The sequence below is a fragment of the Ambystoma mexicanum genome, chromosome 6p (assembly GCF_040938575.1).
Source record: "Ambystoma mexicanum isolate Mex_15411 chromosome 6p, UKY_AmexF1_1, whole genome shotgun sequence".
In the NCBI taxonomy this organism is placed as follows: Eukaryota; Metazoa; Chordata; class Amphibia; order Caudata; family Ambystomatidae; genus Ambystoma; species Ambystoma mexicanum.
The window spans coordinates 104,279,568-104,302,221 of record NC_090935.1 but is presented as its reverse complement, the minus strand read 5'-3'; the positions used below and the strand labels follow the sequence as shown (position 1 = coordinate 104,302,221).

At 47.1% G+C, this 22,654-nt stretch overlaps 1 protein-coding gene across 1 annotated transcript in view; it reads left to right on the top strand.

The window, feature by feature from the left end:
• The window catches only part of LOC138511247 (receptor-type tyrosine-protein phosphatase kappa-like), a 1,445,374-nt gene that overhangs the window by 1,255,228 nt on the left and 167,492 nt on the right, over window positions 1-22,654 (top strand). The window contains exons 26-27 of the mRNA XM_069626788.1: window positions 11,214-11,293; window positions 12,712-12,846. Coding sequence (XP_069482889.1) covers window positions 11,214-11,293; window positions 12,712-12,846 — 215 coding nt within the window. The remainder of the gene's footprint in view (window positions 1-11,213; window positions 11,294-12,711; window positions 12,847-22,654) is intronic.

Here is a 22,654-nt window from a genome sequence, read left to right as displayed (position 1 = left end):
AATGAGCATTTGCTCAGTGGAGGTCCAAATGGACAAAGTGGGGAGCCATTGGTGCTCGAAGTGCAAGCTGGAAAAGATAAGGAGGTTGAAGTGAAAGGAAAAGAGAAAAAATTGCCATACATGGGGATAACAAAACCGTTGGGGGCGCACTTGATGGCAGCGACCAGGGAGAAGATTCAGGGGGGGGAATTTGTGGATGTCTTTAAATTGCTCCATAGGGAAGTGAGAGCAAAGGAGGGGTCCAAGGAGGAAGGGAGGGAACTGGCTTCACGCCCAAGGGTCCCGGTGACTATTGAGAATTGGACGTCGGCGTTTATCATTTATGCCAGTGTGTATTGCGAAAAATTCCCGGAGCCTGCGTGGCACTGCTTAAATATATGGATGTAATAAGGAAGGCTTTCACGAGTTTTGGGGTTTTTTCCTGGGTAAGGTATGATGAGGAATTCAGAGCGAGAATGGCAGAGGACAGTCAGGCGGTCTGGAGGGAGATAGACATGGATCTCTGGCTGCAATGGATGGCCCCAACGAGGCCTGCCCCGACATTGCACACAGCAAGTGGGCTGTCCGTGCCTTTCCGGCCCTTTCTTGGTCGCCCCGGCCATGAGGGGGGGGGAGGAGGCAGAGGACAGCCCTCGACAGCATGTTGGGCGTTCAATAAAGAAGGCTGCACGAGGTGGATGTGCAAATTTAAACACGAGTGCAGCAGGTGTGCGGGTCGGCATCCGGTTACAGATTGTTTTCAGGGAGGGGACAGTGGGTCAGGGCGAGGAGCGGGGCAAGTAGGTGGGGGGGAAGGACCGCATGCCAGGTAAATTGGGATGTGCTGGTAGGTCGGGCTCAGTTTATCGTAAAAGGAGGGGGGGGGCACAAGGTTTGATGAAAGGTTTTTGGGAGCAACTTAAAGGGGGTAGGAGAAGGGTGAGGAGGAAGACGCATAGGTAGGAGAGTGCCGCAGGGGGGATGTAACGGTGGAAATTGTTAAGGGGAGGTAGCTGTCGTTTGGAGGGCATGGACGACGGTGGTGAAGCCCTCACGCTTGCCGCACGACAAGGTGAGTAGGCTTCAGGCTGCATGGACGGAGGTACGGGAGCGCCTCTGGTGCAGCAAGGGGAAGTGATGAGATGGGTCTGCATGGACGGGGGTGCACTAGGGCCCCTGGTGCAGCTGAAAAAAAAGTGGAGCAACGAAGCAAGGTGCTGGAAGAGGAATTTATGTGGAATGGACTGCATGGACGGGGGCGCAGGTTTGGCCCCTGGTGCAGCGGTGGAGAGGAGTAAGGCAGAAAAGGGGCCTGCATGGACGGGGGTGCACTAGGGCCCCTGGTGCAGGTGGGAAACAGGTGGTAATGGATGCAAGGAGCTTGAAGATTAGTTATATGGAAGAGACTGCATGGACGGGGGTGCAGGTTTGGCCCCTGGTGCAGTGGCGAGAGGAGTAATAAACTAAAGGGCCTGCATGGACGGGGGTGCACGTGGGCCCCCGGTGCAGGGGGGGCAACGCAGGACTGTAAAGCAATAAACTGGGCACAACAAGTTGAACAAATGGTTTATTGCTTGTAGGGGAACTGTTTGCGACTTGTTTTACGTGGTTATTCTTTGGGGCTTTCAGGGTTTCTGAGTTGGTCGGGGGAAAAGGGGGGTTGGGGGACTGCAATGGGAAGATGTTCAAATTAAGGAAGAAGGTTTAGACATCAAGATTAAAAGGTCTAAGATGGATCAGAAGGGAAGGGGCTCTTGGGTTCGGCTGGGTCGAGGGAGCAAGGTCTTATGCCCAGTTCAGGCAGGCAAGGTGTGGAAGGAGCGCTGTGGGGGTAAGACAGGCTTGTTTTTTTTTTTTTTCAGCACGCGGATGGATCACCGGTTTCAGCGGCCCAGGTGCTAGGGGTATTGCGGAAGGCGCTGGTGGCAGTGGGAGAAAAGGCAGAGGATTTTGGGACTCATTCCTTTAGGATGAGCGCAGCATCTGAGGGTACCAGGCTGGGTTTTTCAGAAGACAAGGTGAAAAGATTGGGGCGTTGGAGGTCTGGGAAATACAAGGGGTACCGCAGGGAGTTTGATAAAGGGGAATGTTGAAAAGGTGGAGTAGGACTTTGTGGGCCAACTGTTGTTGTTGAAATATTTTTGACTTGTCAGTGATTTTGTAATTTCTTTTTCAGATGCTGCGCGAAAGAAGGGGGAGTTGGCGCAAGTTTGGATTGTTGGACATTCAATTGTTAAGTGGGCTGGGAAAGAGGCGGAGAAAAGGGTGTTTGGAAGGCAACTGGGGTGCAGTTACAAAGAAGTGGTGGTGAGATGGCACGGGTTGGGGGGCCTGCGGTGGGATCAGCTGCTTCCTATATTGGCAGGGATGAGGGAATGCTTGGGGTTCCAGAGGTGTTGTTATGCGTGCAGGGGAGAATGACCTGGTGAGAGATACGGGGGTGGCTCTGCTAAGGAAAATGAAGAGGGACTTAGTGTGGGTGCGGGAAATGTGGCCTCAAGCGGTGGTGGTATGGACTAAGTTGTTGCCATGATGAGTGTGAGGGGAGTGAGAAGTGAGGGAGCAATAGAGCGGGCCAGGAAGGGAGGGCATGGACAGATAAATGGTAAAATTTTGTGCCTCAGTGGCAGTGCAGGTCATGGACCATAAGGAAATAACATATGAGGGTCTCCTTATCTTTAGAGAGGATGGGGTACACTTGTCCGTATATGGGAATAATCACTACCTGGCGGACTTGGGTTCTTGGCTGGGAGACTGGGTAAAAAGTTGAAGGTAGGAAAAAAAAATAAAAATAAAAATTTGGGGGAGGGGGAGTGGGGCAGAAAGAACTCCTCGGGGGAAGGTTTTTCTGGTGCCGGGGGCATGGCCCCTTTTGATGTGGGGGGAGGGAAGCACAATGGGGGAATGACACGGGAAAGGATGGGGTGGCGCTGTTTGCACAAGCAGGTCACCCCGGGGGAACAGGTATTGAGCCTGGAGGGGCATGGCCCCTGGGAGAAAGCGGGACGCCTGGAAAAGGGGCAAGGAGACGGTAGGGTCCAAGGGATAATTAGGGAGGAAATGGGTTATTTAATTATTTAATTGTTGGGGGAAAATGAAAATGTTTAATTAATTTAATTGGTTGTTAAAATATTTCTTTAGTTTGTTAGGCCATGGAGCCAGTTAAGCGTTTTGATTGTAAGCTTTGGCCTGTCACATTAAAGCGACCTTTTCCACTTTTAAATGAGTCTGGGTTTTTGTGCAGTAAGCCAAAATGAGGCACATGGAGCCAGAGCTGCTGCACAGGGATGGGGCTGCGGGCGAAGCTGTTGCGCTTACATGTCTCGACGCCTGTTTTATTTTTGCCCAAAAGGGGACCTGCGCCTACGGTGCGTATCTGTTGTTAACGTGTTTTCTTTCAGGAACACCGAGCTTGAGAATCTATAATTAACACAGAGTGAACATTGAAAGGGGGACCCACTGCACGCCATCCTGTTTTGGAGATACTTCAGCACCGAGCTTGATGGCACTCAAAGTTTCTTTTCAGCTACGAACACTGTCCGCGTTGTAGTAGCAGGGCAGGTGCTTTACCCGGAAGAGGGGAGGCACGCATTAACATGGACATAGCAAAGCTGTGGAGTAAGTTTTAGGATTTAAGTCTGGAGCATTTTTGTATTCATAATTGTTTTGCACCCAAAACTCCCCGCTGTTTGGATGATGTCGTATTTTTTGTTTTGCTCTGCTGCCGAGGTTCAAGTGGGACCAGAAAATACAGTGATGGGAAAGCAAAAGGAGTTAAACTCTGCCTCGTGCTGGACTGTCGTTATTAGGAGCTACTCATTGCTGAGCTTTGTGCATGGGCATGTGACGGTGGGCGTTGCTGTCATTGTTTTGGCCAATCCGTGACAGATGCATATCTTTCTTGACGTTTTTTGTTCAGGGGCCATTGATGCCTCGGGTTGGTGAAGTGAACATTCCATGCCCCGGACTTCCCAGCTTTGGAAAAGGGAGCCACAGGGAATGGGGCTCTGCTGCCGAGCACGGCTCTCCGGATATCCCAACCCTGGATGCCACTGGCAGCAGAAACACATCCTGTCAGAAATCTGCCCTCCTGCGGAATGGTGCTGCTCAGGGCTATGACAGAGATATGGGTGAAGAAATCAGGGCAAAGGCGGAATTGCTTCTCGCAGCAAAATCATGCAAATCCTGAATGCCTCACAGGTGTTGTGTACTGAGTACACGAGGTACGCATGCGCAAGCCTCTACGGAGCTCGCGCATGGGCGTTTGAATAATAAAGGCGGTGGCCGGCAGTTCGCGCTGGAGACCGGAGCCATCACACGTCTCCGGGGTGTGTTCTGTGCATGCATGGGTGCGTGTGGATGTATGCTTGTGTAACGGCCGACGGCCGGCTCCCGAACACACAAAACTGGCGACGAGGCGGGATCGGAGCTGTCTTCCCGTTTCCGACGACATCAGCAAAACGGAACACAACTCTACAGTCGCGGACCCGCTCTAACAGCCGGCGGCCATTTTAAGTGCTCGTTCACTACAACACACGCAGTGGTTGCGGCCCGTTTTGGGTGCTTGTGCGCCATCTGCCCGTTGCAAGCAGCTGCAACAATTTTTGGACACTCCACAGCCCAGCTGGTGCAGGGCTGTGACACAGGAAGTGGCAGAAGAGCCAGCAGGAAGACTCTGCCACAGTTGGGAGCCGGATCACACATCAACTTGCCAAGAAAATACTGTGAGTACCTATTGTGATGGGTGAAGAAACAGATGATGAGGGCGCTGTTGCCCCAATACCACACAAAGTGCGCACCACTCTGGCTCCCATGCCTGAATTTGATACCACGGGGCCCCCATCGAAACATGGACCAAAATGGCTCATATGGGTCAAAAGACTGGAAATGATGTTCAGAGCCTCGGGGTAGACAGAGAACGAGGCAAAGATCGCCAACATGATGTATTCCGCAGGCACTGAAGTCCAGAAAATACATGACTCCCTTGACATTCCAGTGGCGACATATGACGCTGTCAAACAAGCACTTCGGGATCACTTCCTACCCTTAGCGAATGTTGACTTGGACAGGTTCGTCATGGGGGCAGAAAAACAACAGAGCGAAGAGTCACTGGACCAGTTTTGAGCCCGTTTGAGACACCTAGCAAGCTCCTGCAGGTGGGTCAACGAAGAGGAAATGGTCCGTAACCAATTGCTGCAAGGATGCTGCTCAGGAAAACTCAGGAGGCAAGTCCTGAGGGAACCAGGGCTGACTCTCCGTCAAATCCTAGACATGGGAAGAGCGTATGAACTGGCGAAGGCCAGAGGATCGAAAATGGACGCAGCCACGCATCCCAAGAATGAGGAGGAGGCACTTGCAGTCGGAAGTTTCACACATGGGAAGGCCAGATGGACACCGAAGAGGGGAGAAGGACCCACGACATCAGGTGCCCCTCAGTCGTGCTCTTACTGTGGATATGACCTCCCACACAGAGGTGAATGCTCAGCCAAATCACGAACATGCGGCAGGTGTGGGATACCTGGGCATTACGCTAGAATGTGTAGGGCCGCCATGCCTGTGGCAGCAAGTAGAGGACCAGAGAGGGCCAGTAGAGGTGGCGCTCGCACCGTGAGGGGCATATCATCCCTTGAACAGGACGTGCATGACCTACACTTTGCCGAAGAAGAGGAAGAAGAGGATGAAGAAATATTCTTCATTTCCAGCATCGTAAATGGCCCTGGAACTCGACGAAGACCCATATGTACTGTAGACATTGGAGAAATTCCCACTCCAGTCCTCATCGACACGGGAGCTTCAGTCTGCGTACTGGTGGACAGACATTACAACGCACTTGCAGGCCCACCAGCCCTGTCGCCCTCCAAGGTTCAAATATATGCTTTTGGTGAAGATACTCCCCTACCCATCCAAGGGGTATTCGTAGCCCCAGTGACCAATGGCCAGAACAGCATCAAAGCGAGGTTTTTTGTTACCAGCGTAAGCCCGCACTCTCTTTTAAGCTGCGCGGCATCTGAAGCACTCAACCTTGTTCATTTCACTTTTGCTGTATATCATACAGATCTGGACAGCCTGCTGACACGCTTAGAGAGGCTCTTCAGAGGCATAGGGAAACTGAAGGCTGAGCCTGTAAGGCTCCACATTGATGGGTCAGTCAGACCAACGGCGCTGAAACATTGTCGCATACCGTTTCATCTGAGGGCTCAGGTGGAAAAGGAGCTGCAAGACTTAGTGGAACGAAACATCATTGAAAAAGTGGAAGGACCCACCCCATGGGTCTCTCCAATTGTAGTGGCCCCAAAGCCCAAACAGCCTGGGGCTGTACGCATTTGCGTAGACATGAGACTTCCTAATCTGGCTAAAAAAAGAGAACGTCATCTCACTCCCACTCTAGACGACATTGTTGGAGAACTTCAGGGTGCGAAATTCTTTTCGAAAACTAGACCTGAGAGCAGGTTACCACCAGTTGGAGCTCCACCCAGAGTCTAGATTTATTACGACCTTTACAACCCACGAAGGACTGTACCAATATAAAATACTCTGTTTTGGAATATCCTCGGCGGCAGAAGTCTTCCAAAATGCCATCAGGGGGGCTCTGTCCGGACTAAAAGGAGTGATAAACATGTCAGACGATATCCTAGTTTTTGCCAAATCTGAAGCAGAGCATATCAAGCGTCTGGAAAACACATTTCACAGACTCCACAGCCTCGGGCTGATGCTGCACCAAGAAAAGTGCGAATTCCTGAAGGACAGCCTAGAGTTTTTTGGATTTGTCTTCCATGCGGGAGGCATATCCCCAGATCCTGAGAAGGTGAAAGACATTCGAGAGGCGTCACCTCCCACGTCCCCGGCAGAAGTCCGCAGCTTTTTAGGGTTGGTGAACTATTGTGGATGTTTTATTCGAGATTTAGTATCCCTTTCTGAACCCCTGAGAGCGCTCACTAGGAATGAAGTGGCATGGACGTGGACTGGAAAGGAACAGAGAGCATTCACGGCCATCAAGGATGCTCTGTCTGAACAAGATACCATGGCATATTTCAACCCATCCCGGGAGTCTGAAATTATAGTGGATGCCAGTCCAGTGGGACTTGGGGCGGTTCTCATGCAGGCGGATCAACAGGGATCCATGCGACCCGTTGCATATGCCAGCAAGGCACTCACAGACACAGAGAGAAGATACTCTCAAATTGAACGCGAAGCCCTCGCAATACTATGGGGCTGTAAACATTTCAGACTATATATCATGGGGAAACCTGTTGTAGTGGTGACGGACCACAAGCCCCTAATCCCCATTCTGGCAGGCGCTTCTTCCAAACCGCTACCTCGAATAGAAAGGTGGATGCTATCCCTCATGGAGTACAGGGTGAAGCTGGTATACCGCCCAGGTACGCACAACCCTGCGGACTACTTGTCTCGTCACCCCGGCGCAGGATGATCCAGAGATACTACGCAGGTTGCAAATTGTGTGGACACCATTCACATGGTCGTCGAGTCTGCACTTCCCATTGCCTTGACAAGACAAGAAATTGCCAACGAATCTAACTCAGATGAAGCATTTCTGAGAGTGAAAGGTACGGTAGCCACAGGAGCATGGCGGGAGCTCCTCATGAACAATGCCCGGAGAAATGCAGAAATGCAAAGGGATTTGCAATTGCTCTGGAGTGCACGACATGAACTGTCAGTAACTGCCGATGGTCTCCTGCTGAGAGGACACCGGATTGCGATCCCCAGGTCACTCGTGCCGAAGGTCCTTCAGCTGGCACACAACGGACACCAAGGGATGACCAGAATGAAGGCACGTCTCAGACTCAAAGTCTGGTTCCCCGAATTGGAAAAGAGAGTGGAAGATTTTGTGAGGGCATGCATCCCGTGCCAAGCCACTAGCCCGGCGGAGAGAGGACCACCGATTCAGACCATGGCAAGGAGTGATTTACCCTGGGGGACAGTACATGCCGACTTTGGCTCCACCGGAAGAGGACCACACTTCCTAGTAGTAACTGACCAGTGGTCCCGATATCCAGAGGTGGAACTGGTCGAGTCCCAGGCCACCGACCACACCACCCTAGCCATGGACAAGATATTTGCTACCCATGGGTTTCCCATCGAGCTATGTTCTGACAATGGGTCACCTTTTCAAGGGCAATCGTTTGCTCGATACTGTGAAGAGAGAGGGATAAAACACTGAAAAGTCACCCCACTATGGCCAAGAGCCAATGGGGAAGTAGAGCGTTTCATGCGCACACTAAACAAGGTGTTTTGCATATCCGAAAATGGAGGAGAAGACCTCCGACAAAATTTATTCGAATTTCTCCGGGAGTATCGCACAACCCCTCATCGATCAACTGGAATAGCCCCTGCGGAAGCACTTTTCAAGAGGATACCAAGAGGACTCATACCTGAATCAGAAGGGAGACAACCAGGAGTGATCGACAATGACCAAGTACAGTTAGAAAGTTCATGGAGAAACGATAATGAAACAGCGCGGAGAATACTGCCTGAAAAACAGATTGCAGTTGGAGATACCGTGTTGGTACGAAACAGAAGAGCAGAAGGAAAGTTGTCGACAACTCACGAGACCCAACCACTGGGTGTAACACACGTGAAAGGTACAATGGTCACCGCAGCCAATGCCAGAGGAACCATCAACAGAAATGTGTCATTCTTCAAGCGCATCAAGCCCGCTGGTGGTGAGGCAACAGCGGAACAGGTCCCGGAACAAGGGGAAGAGACAGGGACAGAGGAAGCCACTCCACCTGCAGATCCCGAGACATCGGAGGCCCCTGGTGACGCGGCACCACGATACCCGAGCAGGGCCGGACGACGAACTTCCACAGAGGTTCCGAGACTTTATCATGGACCCTGCACCATAGGCGGGGAAATCTGTCGTTGTAAATCCGAAGAAGGAACCAGGTTGTCTTTCTGCAGTTAATTGGTAATTGTTGTTGTTTTCTGCAGTTAATTGTTAATTGTTTTTTCTGGGGAAAAGGAGGGATGTTGTGTACTGAGGACACGAGGTACGCATGCGCGAGCCTCTACGGAGCTCGCGCATGCGCGTTTGAATAATAAAGGCGGTGCCCGGCAGTTTGCGCCGGAGACCGGAGCCATCACACGTCTCCGGCGTGTGTTCTATGCATGCATGGGTGTGTGTGGATGTATGCTTGTGTAACGGCCGACGGCCGGCCCCCGAACACACAAAAACAGGGCAGCGGCATGCATGGCATAAACTGGCACATGGAGTGCCCTGCAGTGCACACATGGAGTACTCTCAGGGGTACTGATGTTCACGTGGCGAGTTTTGCTAATGGCTCTGTGAGGCACTGGAATGTTGGCAGGACACTGGCAAAACTGGAGACATCCATTGGAAAAGCTGACCAAGACCAGAAGGCTCCAGGGAAATGCCTGTGGAAGGTATGACGCACTTCCGCTTTTGCAGGGTATGGTGGGCGTTTCTGCTGATTCTTGAGGGGCATTCACTGGCTCAAGGTAAGACCTGCTTACTAAACGCAGCTGCTGGGCTGAGTGTTTCAAAACCTCGCCTATGAGCCCCTGAGAACAATATATTTTAATGTAGGTACTTATTTGAAGAGGGGGAATAACTTTGAGAAGATCTGTACATAAGGACAGTCGTGCTGACGGAACAGTATAGAGTAGAAGATGCAGTGACCAGGTGATGAGTAGGGAGGCATAGGACACGGAGGAGGGTGGGCACTTACATACTGTTAATACAAACGGACACACGTTTAGAGTATAGGAGGTTGTTAAAAAAAACAGTCTGTGGTATTATCAGCATTGCCATACAACGAAGTGCGCTCAATAGTAGCAGGTTGGCATTACTAACCTAAAGGTAGACTTGAGCTCTGTGCACATGACACATGTACTTGTAGGAATGTTTCATTCTTCCAGGTCGCATATTCAGGAATCCACCCCATGATTCCAACAAGTGCCATTCTCACAAGCATTACATTTGACCATCACCAAGTAAATATTTCCCAGTAAGCCTTTCCCAAATCAGGCAGCACTGCACGTTGTGTGCATTACGTGTGTGTGTTCTCACAGCATGGTATTTTCCAAATAGGAAGCACTGCACAGGTGTGAAGTAGTTACTCTGTGTGTGAGAGAGAGAGAGAGAGAGAGAGTGTATGGATAGTGCTATGTTTTAGTGCATCAGAGGAGCACTGCATCTCCTCTTGGCACCCTGGTGCCGATAAATGTGTAGAAAAGTAAGTTCCTTGGACTCATCTGTCAGGTTCCACAGGTATGCTTTATTCCAGTTTCATTTAAGATGGTTTACATGTACCATTGGGTCCCATCACCAAGGCTGGGCCTCTCCAAATGACTTACTCTGGAACCTTCCACGAAAGGCATTGCTACACTTACAACCAAGCATTCTCTCAGGCACACCAACATTCTCTCATGCATTTCCAAGCACCTGGCATAATGCACAGGGGTTCTCCCTCTTTTTCCCTAGGGTACCATAAGGTTGCAGTTCCCCCTTTCACTCGAGAGTAGCATAAGGCTGCAGATCCCTCTTTTCTTCTCCCAGGGGAGTCCTGATGCTGCAGCTCCCCCTTTCTATGGCCATGGGTGACCCTCTGCAACTTGAAAATCTGCCCTTCCTCTTCTCTCTTCGCCCTGGGTGATGGGACTTACTTGTGTGGGTGCAATGGTTCCTTTCCTTTTCTGTACCCCCGCAGCAGACTGGTTACTTCTATCTTCTCTTTTACACGTAGGTTCTTTTCCTTTCCTTGAGACTCGTCGCCAGTGTAATAAAACAATGCTCCTTAGTCATCTTGGGTAATTTCCACAAGTTTCCAGTTACACTTAAGATGGTAAACATGAACCACTGGGTCCCATCACCCAGGCTGGGCCTCTCCAACTGACATACTCTGGAACCTTCACGACAGGCATACCTACACTCACAACCAAATATTCTCTCAGGCACACCAACATTCTCTCATGCATTCCCAAGCACCTGCACTCACACCAAGCACGATACAACAAAATGCATAATGTAAAGAACAACAGTAAACGCCAAAACTATTGCCATTGCCAATGCTTGTTTATTTTAGTCATCTCAAGTCTTTGTACATTATGTCTGCCAAATGTACGGCTAAGGTGTTAAATGTTCGATCCTGACCCATGATCGGCTATGAACATGGTAACCTGGAATAGTTTGAATCATCTTCTTATGTGCCATACAATCACTGCTTCACACTTGATGAATTTTGCTTTTCTCGCAGCGGATATCCATCGCCCCCTTCTGATGTCAGTCACGGACAGTGACGGGTCACCCGCCTACATCAACGCAGTCTATGTGGATGTAAGTCTCAAAATGTTTCTGAGAGTGACATGTTTGGCCAATAACATATAGCTTTTACTCTATTATTTCATATCTACGCTTTTAACAATATACAATTTTGATTAAATATAGCAATGTAGATGGGTATCTATCAAACACAGGACTTAATTCCAGAAGGGGTTACGAGTGACATCTAAAAGACTCGGAGCCCCGGGGTTGAAAGTTGCCCATCTATGATGTCATGCTGTGTATGCCCCCGTATGCCTTTTCCAACCTTTGCACTGTACCTTATGCACCAGCTTTGCAGGAGGTGTAGAACAGAGGCATGAGGGACGATACGCAACATAACAAATTTAAAGGGCCGCGCGCATTTGGTGGTGAGCGAAAAACTAGTGGCAAAGTTGTGATTAAGCCATTACCACAACTTTACCACAAATTGCCTGAATCGCCAAGTCTCATGTTTTGTGGTAAAAGGAGGGGAGATGAGACGCCCAGAACCTGCCCAGGGTTTTTCCTCCACTTTACCCCCTCCCCCTCAAAATTGAGGAATTGGCATGGGGGAACAACTGCCGGTGGTAACTCCTCCAAATGCAGCCATATACTCTCCCCTAGGAAGAGGGATTAACATTTCCACTCGTACTCAGGTGGATTTACTGTAATTGCTTGTGTGAAAAACAGTAAACATTTTTTGTTGTTATTCCACTTGAGCCAGTGGGTGTGCTTGACCAGTCCAGGTTAGTGAAAGTGTTGATTTGCGGTAAGCATTTGAGGCCCCCACCTTCTGACAGTTGAAGTGATGCAGCCTAAGAACCTGACATTTGTCTCTGGAAGAGAGGCTGTGTCCATAAAGCAAAACCATGAAACAGTGTACAGTCATATGGCAAATAGACAGGTCAAGCAAGTTGGTAGAACAATCATGTTGTGCCAGTAGGATAAGTACGGTTTATGCACAGCAAGGAAAGTGAAGGCAGCAATTTACAGTTGGCCTTTCATACAATTAACCTTAACAGGGAGTACTCATCCGAAAGATACCTTTATCTAAACTCCAATTAAAGAGTAGGTAACAGTATTTCCTTTCAGCTTGTGCTTAAAAGAGGGTCAGTGTCATGCAGTAGTCCTAATACAAGAGGTGGGATTCCGACATATTAGACATCATTCCGCTGTTGCTATGGAAATGAATGTTTGCTCATTCATTGGTGTGGTAGTGAAGCTGGTGAAGGTATTGGCCAACCCTGTTGAATTCCTCCTACCTTTTTATTTTATACAACAAGAAGAGAAATTGGCAGAAGTGTGGAAGGAGTGTAGAGGAGATTGGATTCCCATGAGTGTTGAGATGTTCATTGCAATATTATTGCTTCCTAAAACTTTGTATAGTAGGAGGATTCTAGTCGATGTTTCTTTAATTTCATACTTTTCTTCTCCCTTCTTCTCGCTTGCAGTCGTATGATAAAGAAGACCACTTCGTGGTCACCCAGTTGCCACGGAAGGAAACCTTGGTGGATTTCTGGAGTCTTGTTTGGGATTATAGATGCACAGCAGTGGTAATGATGAACAGAATAGAGGACCTCGACGAGGTGAGTGTTGGATTTGGTTTCGCCATTAGCAGCCCCATCAGATATTACAGGAAGCATGTGAGACAGCACCACCCAGCACAAAATGTTCTCACGGTCACAACCACACAATAGGAAAAGGACAGATTTCACTAAGGGGTAGACAGAGAGGGTCTCAGCAGGTCAGGACAGGAATAATAGCCCTGTACATGCAACATTAAATGACCATCAGCCATAGCACATGCACATTGGTGCATTAGATAATGGATGTAATGGATCTACAGCCTGTTTACACCAGTTTCCGACACTGACTTTGGAGGTAAACTTGAGGATTTACCTCCAGCAAATAGCTGGATATGAATCCTCCACTTTGCCACAATAAATGAACAGAGGATAGCACGCAACGCACTGGTCTTGAAAGCAAGACCACATAGAGGTGCGAATCCTGAGCAACCAAACTCAGGTATGGTATTAGGCGCGTTATAAAAAAACAACTACATACAATAAATAATAAATGTGTGAATTTACCACTGGTGAAGTTATCCCTGCATTAAATCCTCCAAAACCCGCTGGGCGTACTATGGAAGCTAAGAGTGCAGATTAACATTTTAATCCCACTGTGAATTCACAGGGCAGAGGATGGTAACAGTAAACAATTTGAGGGTTTCCTCGAAAACCATAACTAGGCACACGTATCTTTGTTTTGAGGCAATATTTGGGTATATACCTCTTAGGGTCTATCACATCGATATTAAACCTGCTTCATCAAGCAGAGATCACTTCACTAACCCACTGGCAAGAAGCATCTCTTTTTCTTAAAGTCTCCAGCTATGGAGCAAAGTATATTTTATGTTTGAGATCACATACTCTCTGATAGCTGCATATTAGATAGGACCATGGTGAAGGCGTTTATCAAACTACACTGAGCCTAAAGGCTTGGCTTCATGCTGCCCAGCATTAAGGTGTTTGAATAGCAGCTTTTCTATAGCGCTGTCATTAATTATCAATGATCTGCTTAATTTCCTGTGTGGTATAGGAACATTAAACCCTTAAGTTTCGGTTCAGTATGAATCAAACATTTCATTGTTATCATTTGGACTAAATATTTAAATATCTTCCAAATAACACGTCATGCATGAAACCACCTATGTGAAGATTGTACATTATAAAAAATTGAATTGTACATGATGCAAATTATTCCCATTTTACCATCTGTCAGGGAAGCTTTCAGTAGTGGGTGGTCTGGGATCACCTGTTAAGGGTCTTTGCATTGATACCTCCATGCCCTCCAATCCACAGAAACTATGTAAGTGGCTAGTGGGAGGGACATCATTCAACTCTTTTCTGGATCATTCCAGATGGTCATGGCAAACTCATTCAGGTGAAGTCATGACCCGGCGAAATTGCCCCTTCTGGACCTCATGGTCATTGTCACAAAGGGCTTGTACTCCTTGTTCCTCCCAACATGGCCGTACCAAGCTCCGTGCTACGCACTAGCTTTCACGTCGTAGCACGTACTATAAATTGGTCACGCCCCTGCGGGTCCGCGCGTCTCAACGCTATCTTCGATAGTGACCCGACGTGTGTTTGCTCTCTACATTTGCTTCCTTGATCCTCATACTTCCTTCCTTGGCTTTTTTTCCTGTTCCTGGACTTCCCCCCTACATTGCTTGTTTATCGCTAATCCTGGACACCCTGGAACCATGAAATTCCCGGAACTCTGAACGCACTCTGCAACCTGACGAGGCTCGGGCGAGCCTATTGAAGACCCGAACCACCCACAGGAAGAGTCCTGCGGCCGAACAAGGGAGATCCCGATCACAGGTGAGACGGGGGGAGATTTATGACAGTTTGAGACGCCGAACGATCAATACGGATTCTACCATGGAGAATGCTATTCAGGACCTGATGCGCGGAATGCAAGAACTTTCCACAGAGATGCAGAATATAAAAGCCGAGAATGCGGCGCTAAGACAGCTCGTCTTGTCACGCGACTCCGCGAACAAGGACAGCGTATTATTGGGAGGAGTGGTTGATAAATACGACGGTTCAACCAAGACCTTACGTGGATTCCTGGATTCTTGTTTGGTACATTTTACCTTTAAGCCCTACTATTTCACAACTCCTAGGGCTAAGGTGGGCTTCATAATATCGCATCTTTCCGGTAATGCCCTTACATGGGCCACTCCATTGCTCAATTCAGGGGATGCTCTCCTGGATGATTATGAAGGGTTCATCGCGGAACTCAAGACCATGTTCGAACGACCAGAGCTGGTTCACAGTGCTCAAGAAAAGCTACTTGACTTCCAACAAGGATCCCAAGACATGTTGACCTATGTTACCAGATTCAACAGCTAGCCAAAGAGGCGGACTGGCCCCTGGAAGCCAGTTTTACTTTGTTTCGCAGAGGTCTAAATTAAGAGATTAAGGACGAGCTAGCCAGGGTGGCACGTCCTAGTTCATTCCAGGCCCTCCTGGACTTGTCTATGCAAATAGACTTTAGAATCCAAGAAAGAAAGGCCGAAAAGAAAAAGAATAAAGTATCAATTCAAAGATACTCCCTAGAGAATACTACAAGGACAGAATCTGCCAAGAGTCTGAGCACTGATTCTGAACCCATGCAACTTGGAGCCTTTCGTGGACCAATTTCCCCGCGGGAAAGGTTAAGAAGAATACACACAGGCTTATGCATGTATTGTGCCTCTGATAAACATCTAGTTAAAGAATGTCCTCTGGCTCCTCCCCGACGCTCAGGAAACGCCAGCTCCCGATCCTAAATGGAGCAAGGTTTCGGGCGAGCGATGTTTGCTCCACATCAATTCCATCCTTGAACTCTCCTGGACAAAACAAATTGGTGATATTACAGGCCTTTTTATCGCCATCCAAGGACAAGGACAAGGTCTATCCCATACTGGCCTTGGTGGATTGCGGAGCAATGGGAGTCTTCATTGATCAAGATTGGGTCAGAAGTCATAACATTCCGTATGAAGCAAGAAGTTTTTCACAGCCAGTGGAAGCGATCGACGGAAGACCTCTTTCCTCAGGACCCATAAGTCTGCAAACAAGGGAGATCCATCTTTCCATAAAGCATCATCAAGAAAGAATTGTGTTTGACATTATAAAATCAGCCCATTACCCCTTGGTTTTGTGCATGCCCTGGTTACAAAGGCACAATCCATATATCAACTGGATGGCCGGATCCTTATTCCTGGGCTCGGAGTTCTGTATGAACCATTGTTTAAACCTGGATACCTCAGTCACAGCCCCTAAAGGTCCACCAAGGTGTCCGGAGACACCACTCATGGTTTCCAATATTGTACAAGTTCCAGAGATCTATCAAGGGTATGCTGATGTATTCTCTACTGCCATCGTTCAAGCCTTACCTCCACATAGACCCGAAGACTGTGCCATAGATATTGAACCCTCAGCAGTGATTCCCTTTGGCAGGATGTTTATCCTTTCAGAACCAGAAAAGAGAGCCCTCCGGGAATACCTAGACACTAATCTTGAGAATGGCACCATAAAACCTTCAAAATCACCAGCTGGTGCTTCATTGTTCCTAAAAAGGATACCAAAGAGCTCAGACCTTGCCTGGACTATCGGGGCCTAAATCAACACACCCTGAAAGACAGATACCCACTACCCCTGATCTCGGATACCCTTGAAGCTGTGAGAGGTGCAGTGATATTCACGAAACTGGATCTCCGAGGTGCTTACCATTTGATCCGTATCCGGGAAGGAGACGAATGGAAAACAGCCTTTAGAACACCTCTTAGTCACTTTGAATACCTAGTCATGTCCTTTGGTCTGACTAATGCTCCCGCAGTCTTCCAGCGTTTTATGGATAGGGTGTTCTCTGACATGTTATTTCTCAATGTTATTGTCTACCTGGGTGACATATTGATCTATTCCTTGAAACATGAAGAACATGTAAAGGCAGTACTTCAACGTCTCTGTGAAAATCAACTCTTAGCCAAACCAGAAAATTGTTTGTTTCAAGCTACATCAGTTCACTATCTGGGGTTTGTCCTTAGTTCAGAAGGAATTAGTATGGATCCTTCAAAGGTGAAGGCCATACTGGCTTGGCCCGCCCCAACATCTGTAAAGCAAATGCAGTCCTTCCTGGGGCTTGCCAACTTCTACCGGAAATTCATTCCCACCTTTTTCGAGATTGTTCAACCCATTGTTAATCTCCTGAAGAAAGACGTTCCATTCAACTGGTCTATACCACAAGACAAGGCATTCCAACGCTTGGAAAAAGAATTCACTCAGGCCCCCATCCTGGCCCAACCTGACATAAATCGTCCTTTTCTAGTGGAAACAGATACCTCCAATTATGCCATAGGAGCAGTTTTAAAACAAGAATCCGATGATAAGTTGGAACATCCCATTGCTTACCTTTCACGGACCCTGACTACCAGTGAGACTCACTAATCAGTTCTGGAGAAGGAGTTATTGGCCATTCGTCATGCCTTCACTGAATGGAGACATTTACTCCTGGGTGCTAAATATCCAGTTCAAGTCCGTACTGATCATCGAAATCTTCAGGTCCTACAATCCATGGAGTGCAGGAACAGTAGACAAGCTCGATGGGCCTACTTCTTTGCTCAATATCAATTTCAAATCTCACATGTTCCTGGACCGCAAAACATGATTGCCGATGCCCTTTCTCGGCATCCCGACTACGTTCCCTTGGAGGATAAGATCTATCCTAAAATGTTTCCACCTACAATCTTTGTAGCTCAAGCGATCAATCTCCTGGAAGAAATCAGAGTACAGACTCAATCATCTGAACTCTGGAAGGACATATCCGAGAAAAATCCCTGGCGTTTGACAATCAAGGAAGGATATTTATTCAAACAATTCAGTGGTCATTCCGACAAAAGAACTTCAACAGAAGGTAATGAATCTATGCCATGATACTCTTCACTCCGGCCATCGAGGGGTAACCAACACCTTCCGTCTTATACAAAGACAGTTCTGGTGGCCAGGGATGAAGTCCAGTGTAGTTCAATACATCAAGACCTGTGCAATTTGTAGTCAGAATAAATAAGATAATCATAGGCCGGCGGGTCTGCTTCTACAACCTACGTTCCCAACCAGACCCTGGGAAGTTATTGCCACTGACTTCATTGTTGAATTACCACCTTCCCGAGGATATACAACCATCATGGTAACCATTGACTTGTTCACTCATCTAGCTCATTTTACACCATTGTATAAACTACCATCTTCCTCAGAACTTGCTGGAATTTTCCTGGAACATATTTTTCGTCTTCATGGCCTCCCTTCCAAGATTATTTCGGATCGGGGACCTCAATATATTTCACAATTCTGGAAACATCTCTGTCGTGTTCTAGGAATCCAACATGCCCTTTCTTCAGGCTATCATCCACAAACCAATGGGGCAACGGAACGAGTAAATCAAACCCTGGAACAATATCTTCGTTGTTTTGCCACCAAGGTTCAAGACGATTGGTCTCTCCTTATACCTTTAGCCGAATTCTCCTACAATAACTCAGATCATTCAGCTCTCAAGATCATCCCTTTCTATTGCAGTCAAGGTTATCATCCGTCTGTTTTACCATCAGTTCTTCCAGAATCTACTCCGGTACCTACCCTTGACTCTTGGATTCAGACGCTGATCGACTTACAAAGAGAGGCCAAGGATCAGTTAGAACAGGCCCAGACTCGAACCAAAAGATATGCAGACTCTAAGAGAAGACCATCACCTTCCTATTCAGTTGGTGATCAAGTCTGGCTAGCCTCGAAACTGTTACCTCGACATCTACGACCAAACAAATTGGCTCCTCGCTATTATGGTCTATTTTCTATAAAGGAGATCATCAGTCCTGTCTCCTTCCGACTTAAGCTCCCGGATTCCTGGAAGAAGATACATCTAGTCTTCCATACTTCCCTGTTGGAACCCTATGTTAATTCTACTCGAAAACCCTTCAAACCCACACCTGTTGTTGCGGACGACCAGTTGGAATATGAGGTGTCCAGGATATGTGATTCCAGGTATTGAAGGGGTCGATTACAATATCTGGTCGAGTGGAAAGGCTACCTCCCTAGCGAGAGAACATGGGAACCAGTTTCTAATTTAAAGACCCCTCGTTTGCTCAGAAGATTCCATCTTATTCACCCAGGCAAGCCCGGAGGAACCAGTCTTCGGAGGGGGCATGCTGTCATGACCCGGCGAAATTGCCCCTTCTGGACCTCATGGTCATTGTCACGAAGGGCTTGTACTCCTTGTTCCTCCCAACATGGCCGTACCCAGCTCCGTGCTACGTACTAGCTTTCACGTCATAGCACGTACTATAAATTGGTCACGCCCCTATGGGTCTGCGCGTCTCAACGCTATCTTCGATAGTGACCCGACGTGTGTTTGCTCTCTACATTTGCTTCCTTGATCCTCATACTTCCTTCCTTGGCTTTTTTCCTGTTCCTGGACTTCCCCCCTACATTGCTTGTTTATCGCTAATCCTGGACACCCTGGAACCACGAACTTCCCGGAACTCTGAACGCGCTCTGCAACCTGACGAGGCTCGGGCGAGCCTATTCAAGACCCGAACCACCCACAGGAAGAGTCCTGCGGCCGAACAAGGGAGATCCCGATCACAGGTGAGACGGGGGAGATTTATGACAGGTGGGATATCGGGCAGTGAAGAATGAGTTGTCGCTTTCTGCACTGCATATTCTGGGGTTAGGCAGAGTATTTCCCTCCTCTAAATTATTCTTTTCAGTCTTAAGAAAGTTCTGAAATGAGTAAGAAAGTTCTGAAATGAGTTTGGTAAGCCATGGATAAGTATGTGAGTTTCCTTGCTGAATCTCATTCCAACAAGGTGTTGGTCCTATACTCCAAATGTTCTTACTAAGAGTCTCATGTTAGTTCAAGCACCGAGGTAAGCTTGGTTTTCCTATATTAATTTGCCAAATCCTTCTGAATTCACTGATCCTGACTAAAATCAGGTTGGAATTTGTGTTGGTAATATTGGTGTTGCTTTAATGGGTCAGGGAATTGGTTTTCCGCTTAAGCGCTTAATGTTAGCCTGCACTTCTTACAGAGAGGTTTCTTAGTGATCTATGCCTCTTGGCTTGGAGGTTCAGGGGGTCCTAGAGATCATGCAAGAGCACTTCAACAATCCTTAGGTTTTACATTATCCCGGCATTCATGAGAAATTGGACTTTATTATGGGCATGGTGTGTGAAGAACTATTCTCCTGCCGTAGAGATTTATTTCCTGATCTGCTGTCTCCATCTGGTGTGTCTTCATTTTCAAAATGCTAAGAATGGAGAACATGATCCATTGTATTTCTGACTTACCTTTCGTCTTGTGCTCTGGCTGAGATTGAGCTATGCAATGCCTCTAGGAAAAGGTGGCCACATAACGGGTGGTACCCAAGGGCGATTAGCTTGCATAAGTCTTTTGATAGCAACTGGTCCTCACCTATTAAAGATTCTCTGGATAGATAGCCCAGAAGTTAATTGCTTGCTTTAGACATGACCCCAGCCTGCACTTTGCAAGTTCAAATCCCACAGAAAGGCAGCTCAGCCCATCATTCTTTCAAGGTTGATTAATTGTGCACTATTAAATTGGGTAATGACAACTTCTATAACAGCACTTAGAAGCGAGAAGAATCTGCTATATTAAAGCTTTGTCTATATTGATTACAAATTTGCAGTTGAAAGATGATCCAGATTCTTCTTTCCATGTAAGGGTTGCAGGTTCTGAATAACCTTTGTTCCAAGGCTATGGAGGTGATAACCCTTTTGTTTTAATCCATCTTATTTAAATTCATTGGCCTTATTACGAGTCCGGCGATAACCCTGCTGATGCTACCGGCGGGTTTCCGCTGGACTCGTAACATTTCACCAGCACCTTACTTCCCGGTGCCACTGTGAGATTCCAATCTTCCGGCGGGCCAGGAAGTCAGGCACCAGTAGGACTCTATGGGAGTGGGGACACGGAAGCGCTGGTACCGTTGCTAACAGTGCCAGTGCCCTTCCGAGACCGGTCTGCCTACTGTGGTTCAGACCTGTCGGGCACATCGGCTCCGGCAGGCAGACTCCTAGTTTGCCAGTCCGTAACGAAGGGAGCCGGTGAGCTTACCGGCATCCTTGTTTCCGGATCAGCAAGCTTGTAATGAGGCCCATTATCTTTTTCAAAATCCTTCCAAGCCATTATCTTTTCGAAATCCTTCCAAGCCTCGCCCTATTAACCCATGGTCATCTCCACATCACTGGACACATACACATTCATGAACATATTTCTTTGTCCATGATATACAATGCTACATTACAAACTACTTGGCAGTTGAATTTGAAAGGTTCTTTTCAATAAAAAATAGGTAATATAGATACAGTTATGTTTCGATGGAGAATGGTTTTCAAATGTATAAGCATGCCCATATGTATTTGTTAATGAAAGAGGTTGCAAACTGATGAATTGTTGAATGGTCTTGAGTTGAATGTAATACATCAAATCTAAATAATCTTGAATGCTCATGGCATATACAGTACTAATTGGTAACAATGTATTGGCTAAAAGTGAAAGAGTAGTTATACAACAGTTTTCAGGTGCTCAGTCATTGACTTCAAATCTTTCACTAATCTCTTACGGTGCATGGAAAAAGACAGAATTCTAGCTACCTCTGACACTAGGAATACAGAGGAAGGACAGCCCCAATAACTCATGGGGTTGAGATTCCCACACTTTACCTCGAGCTATAAGCTCTTTTAAGAAAATGTAAATTCAATTACTGTTGTCTTAATATAAAACACTTCAAAAAGAAATAGTTGTCTGTTCAAATACCACTCTCACAACAATATATATAGTCATATAAGCAAGACTGATATTACTGGTATTATCTTGAAATTACATTGATAGTAAATAAGAACAATGTCCATGTACATCAATTTAATGCCAATTGATACATTAAATGATGTTAATGCACATCAATACAATTTCAATTTATACATAAAATAGCCCAGCTGGGTGATTCTAATGTTTTGCATTTTCACCAATCATAAAATGGTTGGACATTTAAAGTCTGATGCGTTTTGAATAATTTATCATTCGTCTTAGGGAATAACCATTTTCTATTTTTCTACAATTAAATACAAAAAGTCTAAATTAGAAACATTCTTCAGTAACTATAATTTTGAGCTCCTCTATCCCAAATTCTCACTAAGCTGAGATACTAACTAAATATTCCTTGTTGTAATTCCTTCATCAATATTAGGAAAGTACACAAATTGTGATTCTAAAAGATATAATAAAAATATATGTGTAACTAAAATAACTCCTCCAAAATCAACACATGTGTTTTATTTGTGCATACAATCTAAAACAAAAAATGCCCACAGATCTTGTTCCAAAATTAACCAGTTGATAACGAGTTCCCAACGACACACGTTGCTTCAACCCCCTACAACCACAGGCAATACTCTCGACACATCTATCGACTATCGTGTCATAATCTTAAGGGATACTCAGAAAAGCTTCACAGCTCTATCTTACCTCAATAAAATATTGTCAAATTGACCATAGTCGTAGGTCTAACAGATCACCGGCATTAACCATACCTATGTGACTGTCACCTCTAATATACTTCTCTTTGGGGCCGATTCATGGAACAAATAAGCGCCAAAAATCTTAGCACAAGGTGGCGCAAGCGTGAAAAAGCAAGCACACACGTGCGATTCAAGGAAGTGCCTGCGCGTGTTTTCCACTGGTTGTGCGCCAAATCCGTGCGTGGCGCACACGGGCGCACACGTCATTGCAACAACCCGAACGTCGTGCCCGACGCGCACACGGAAAGCGCACAAC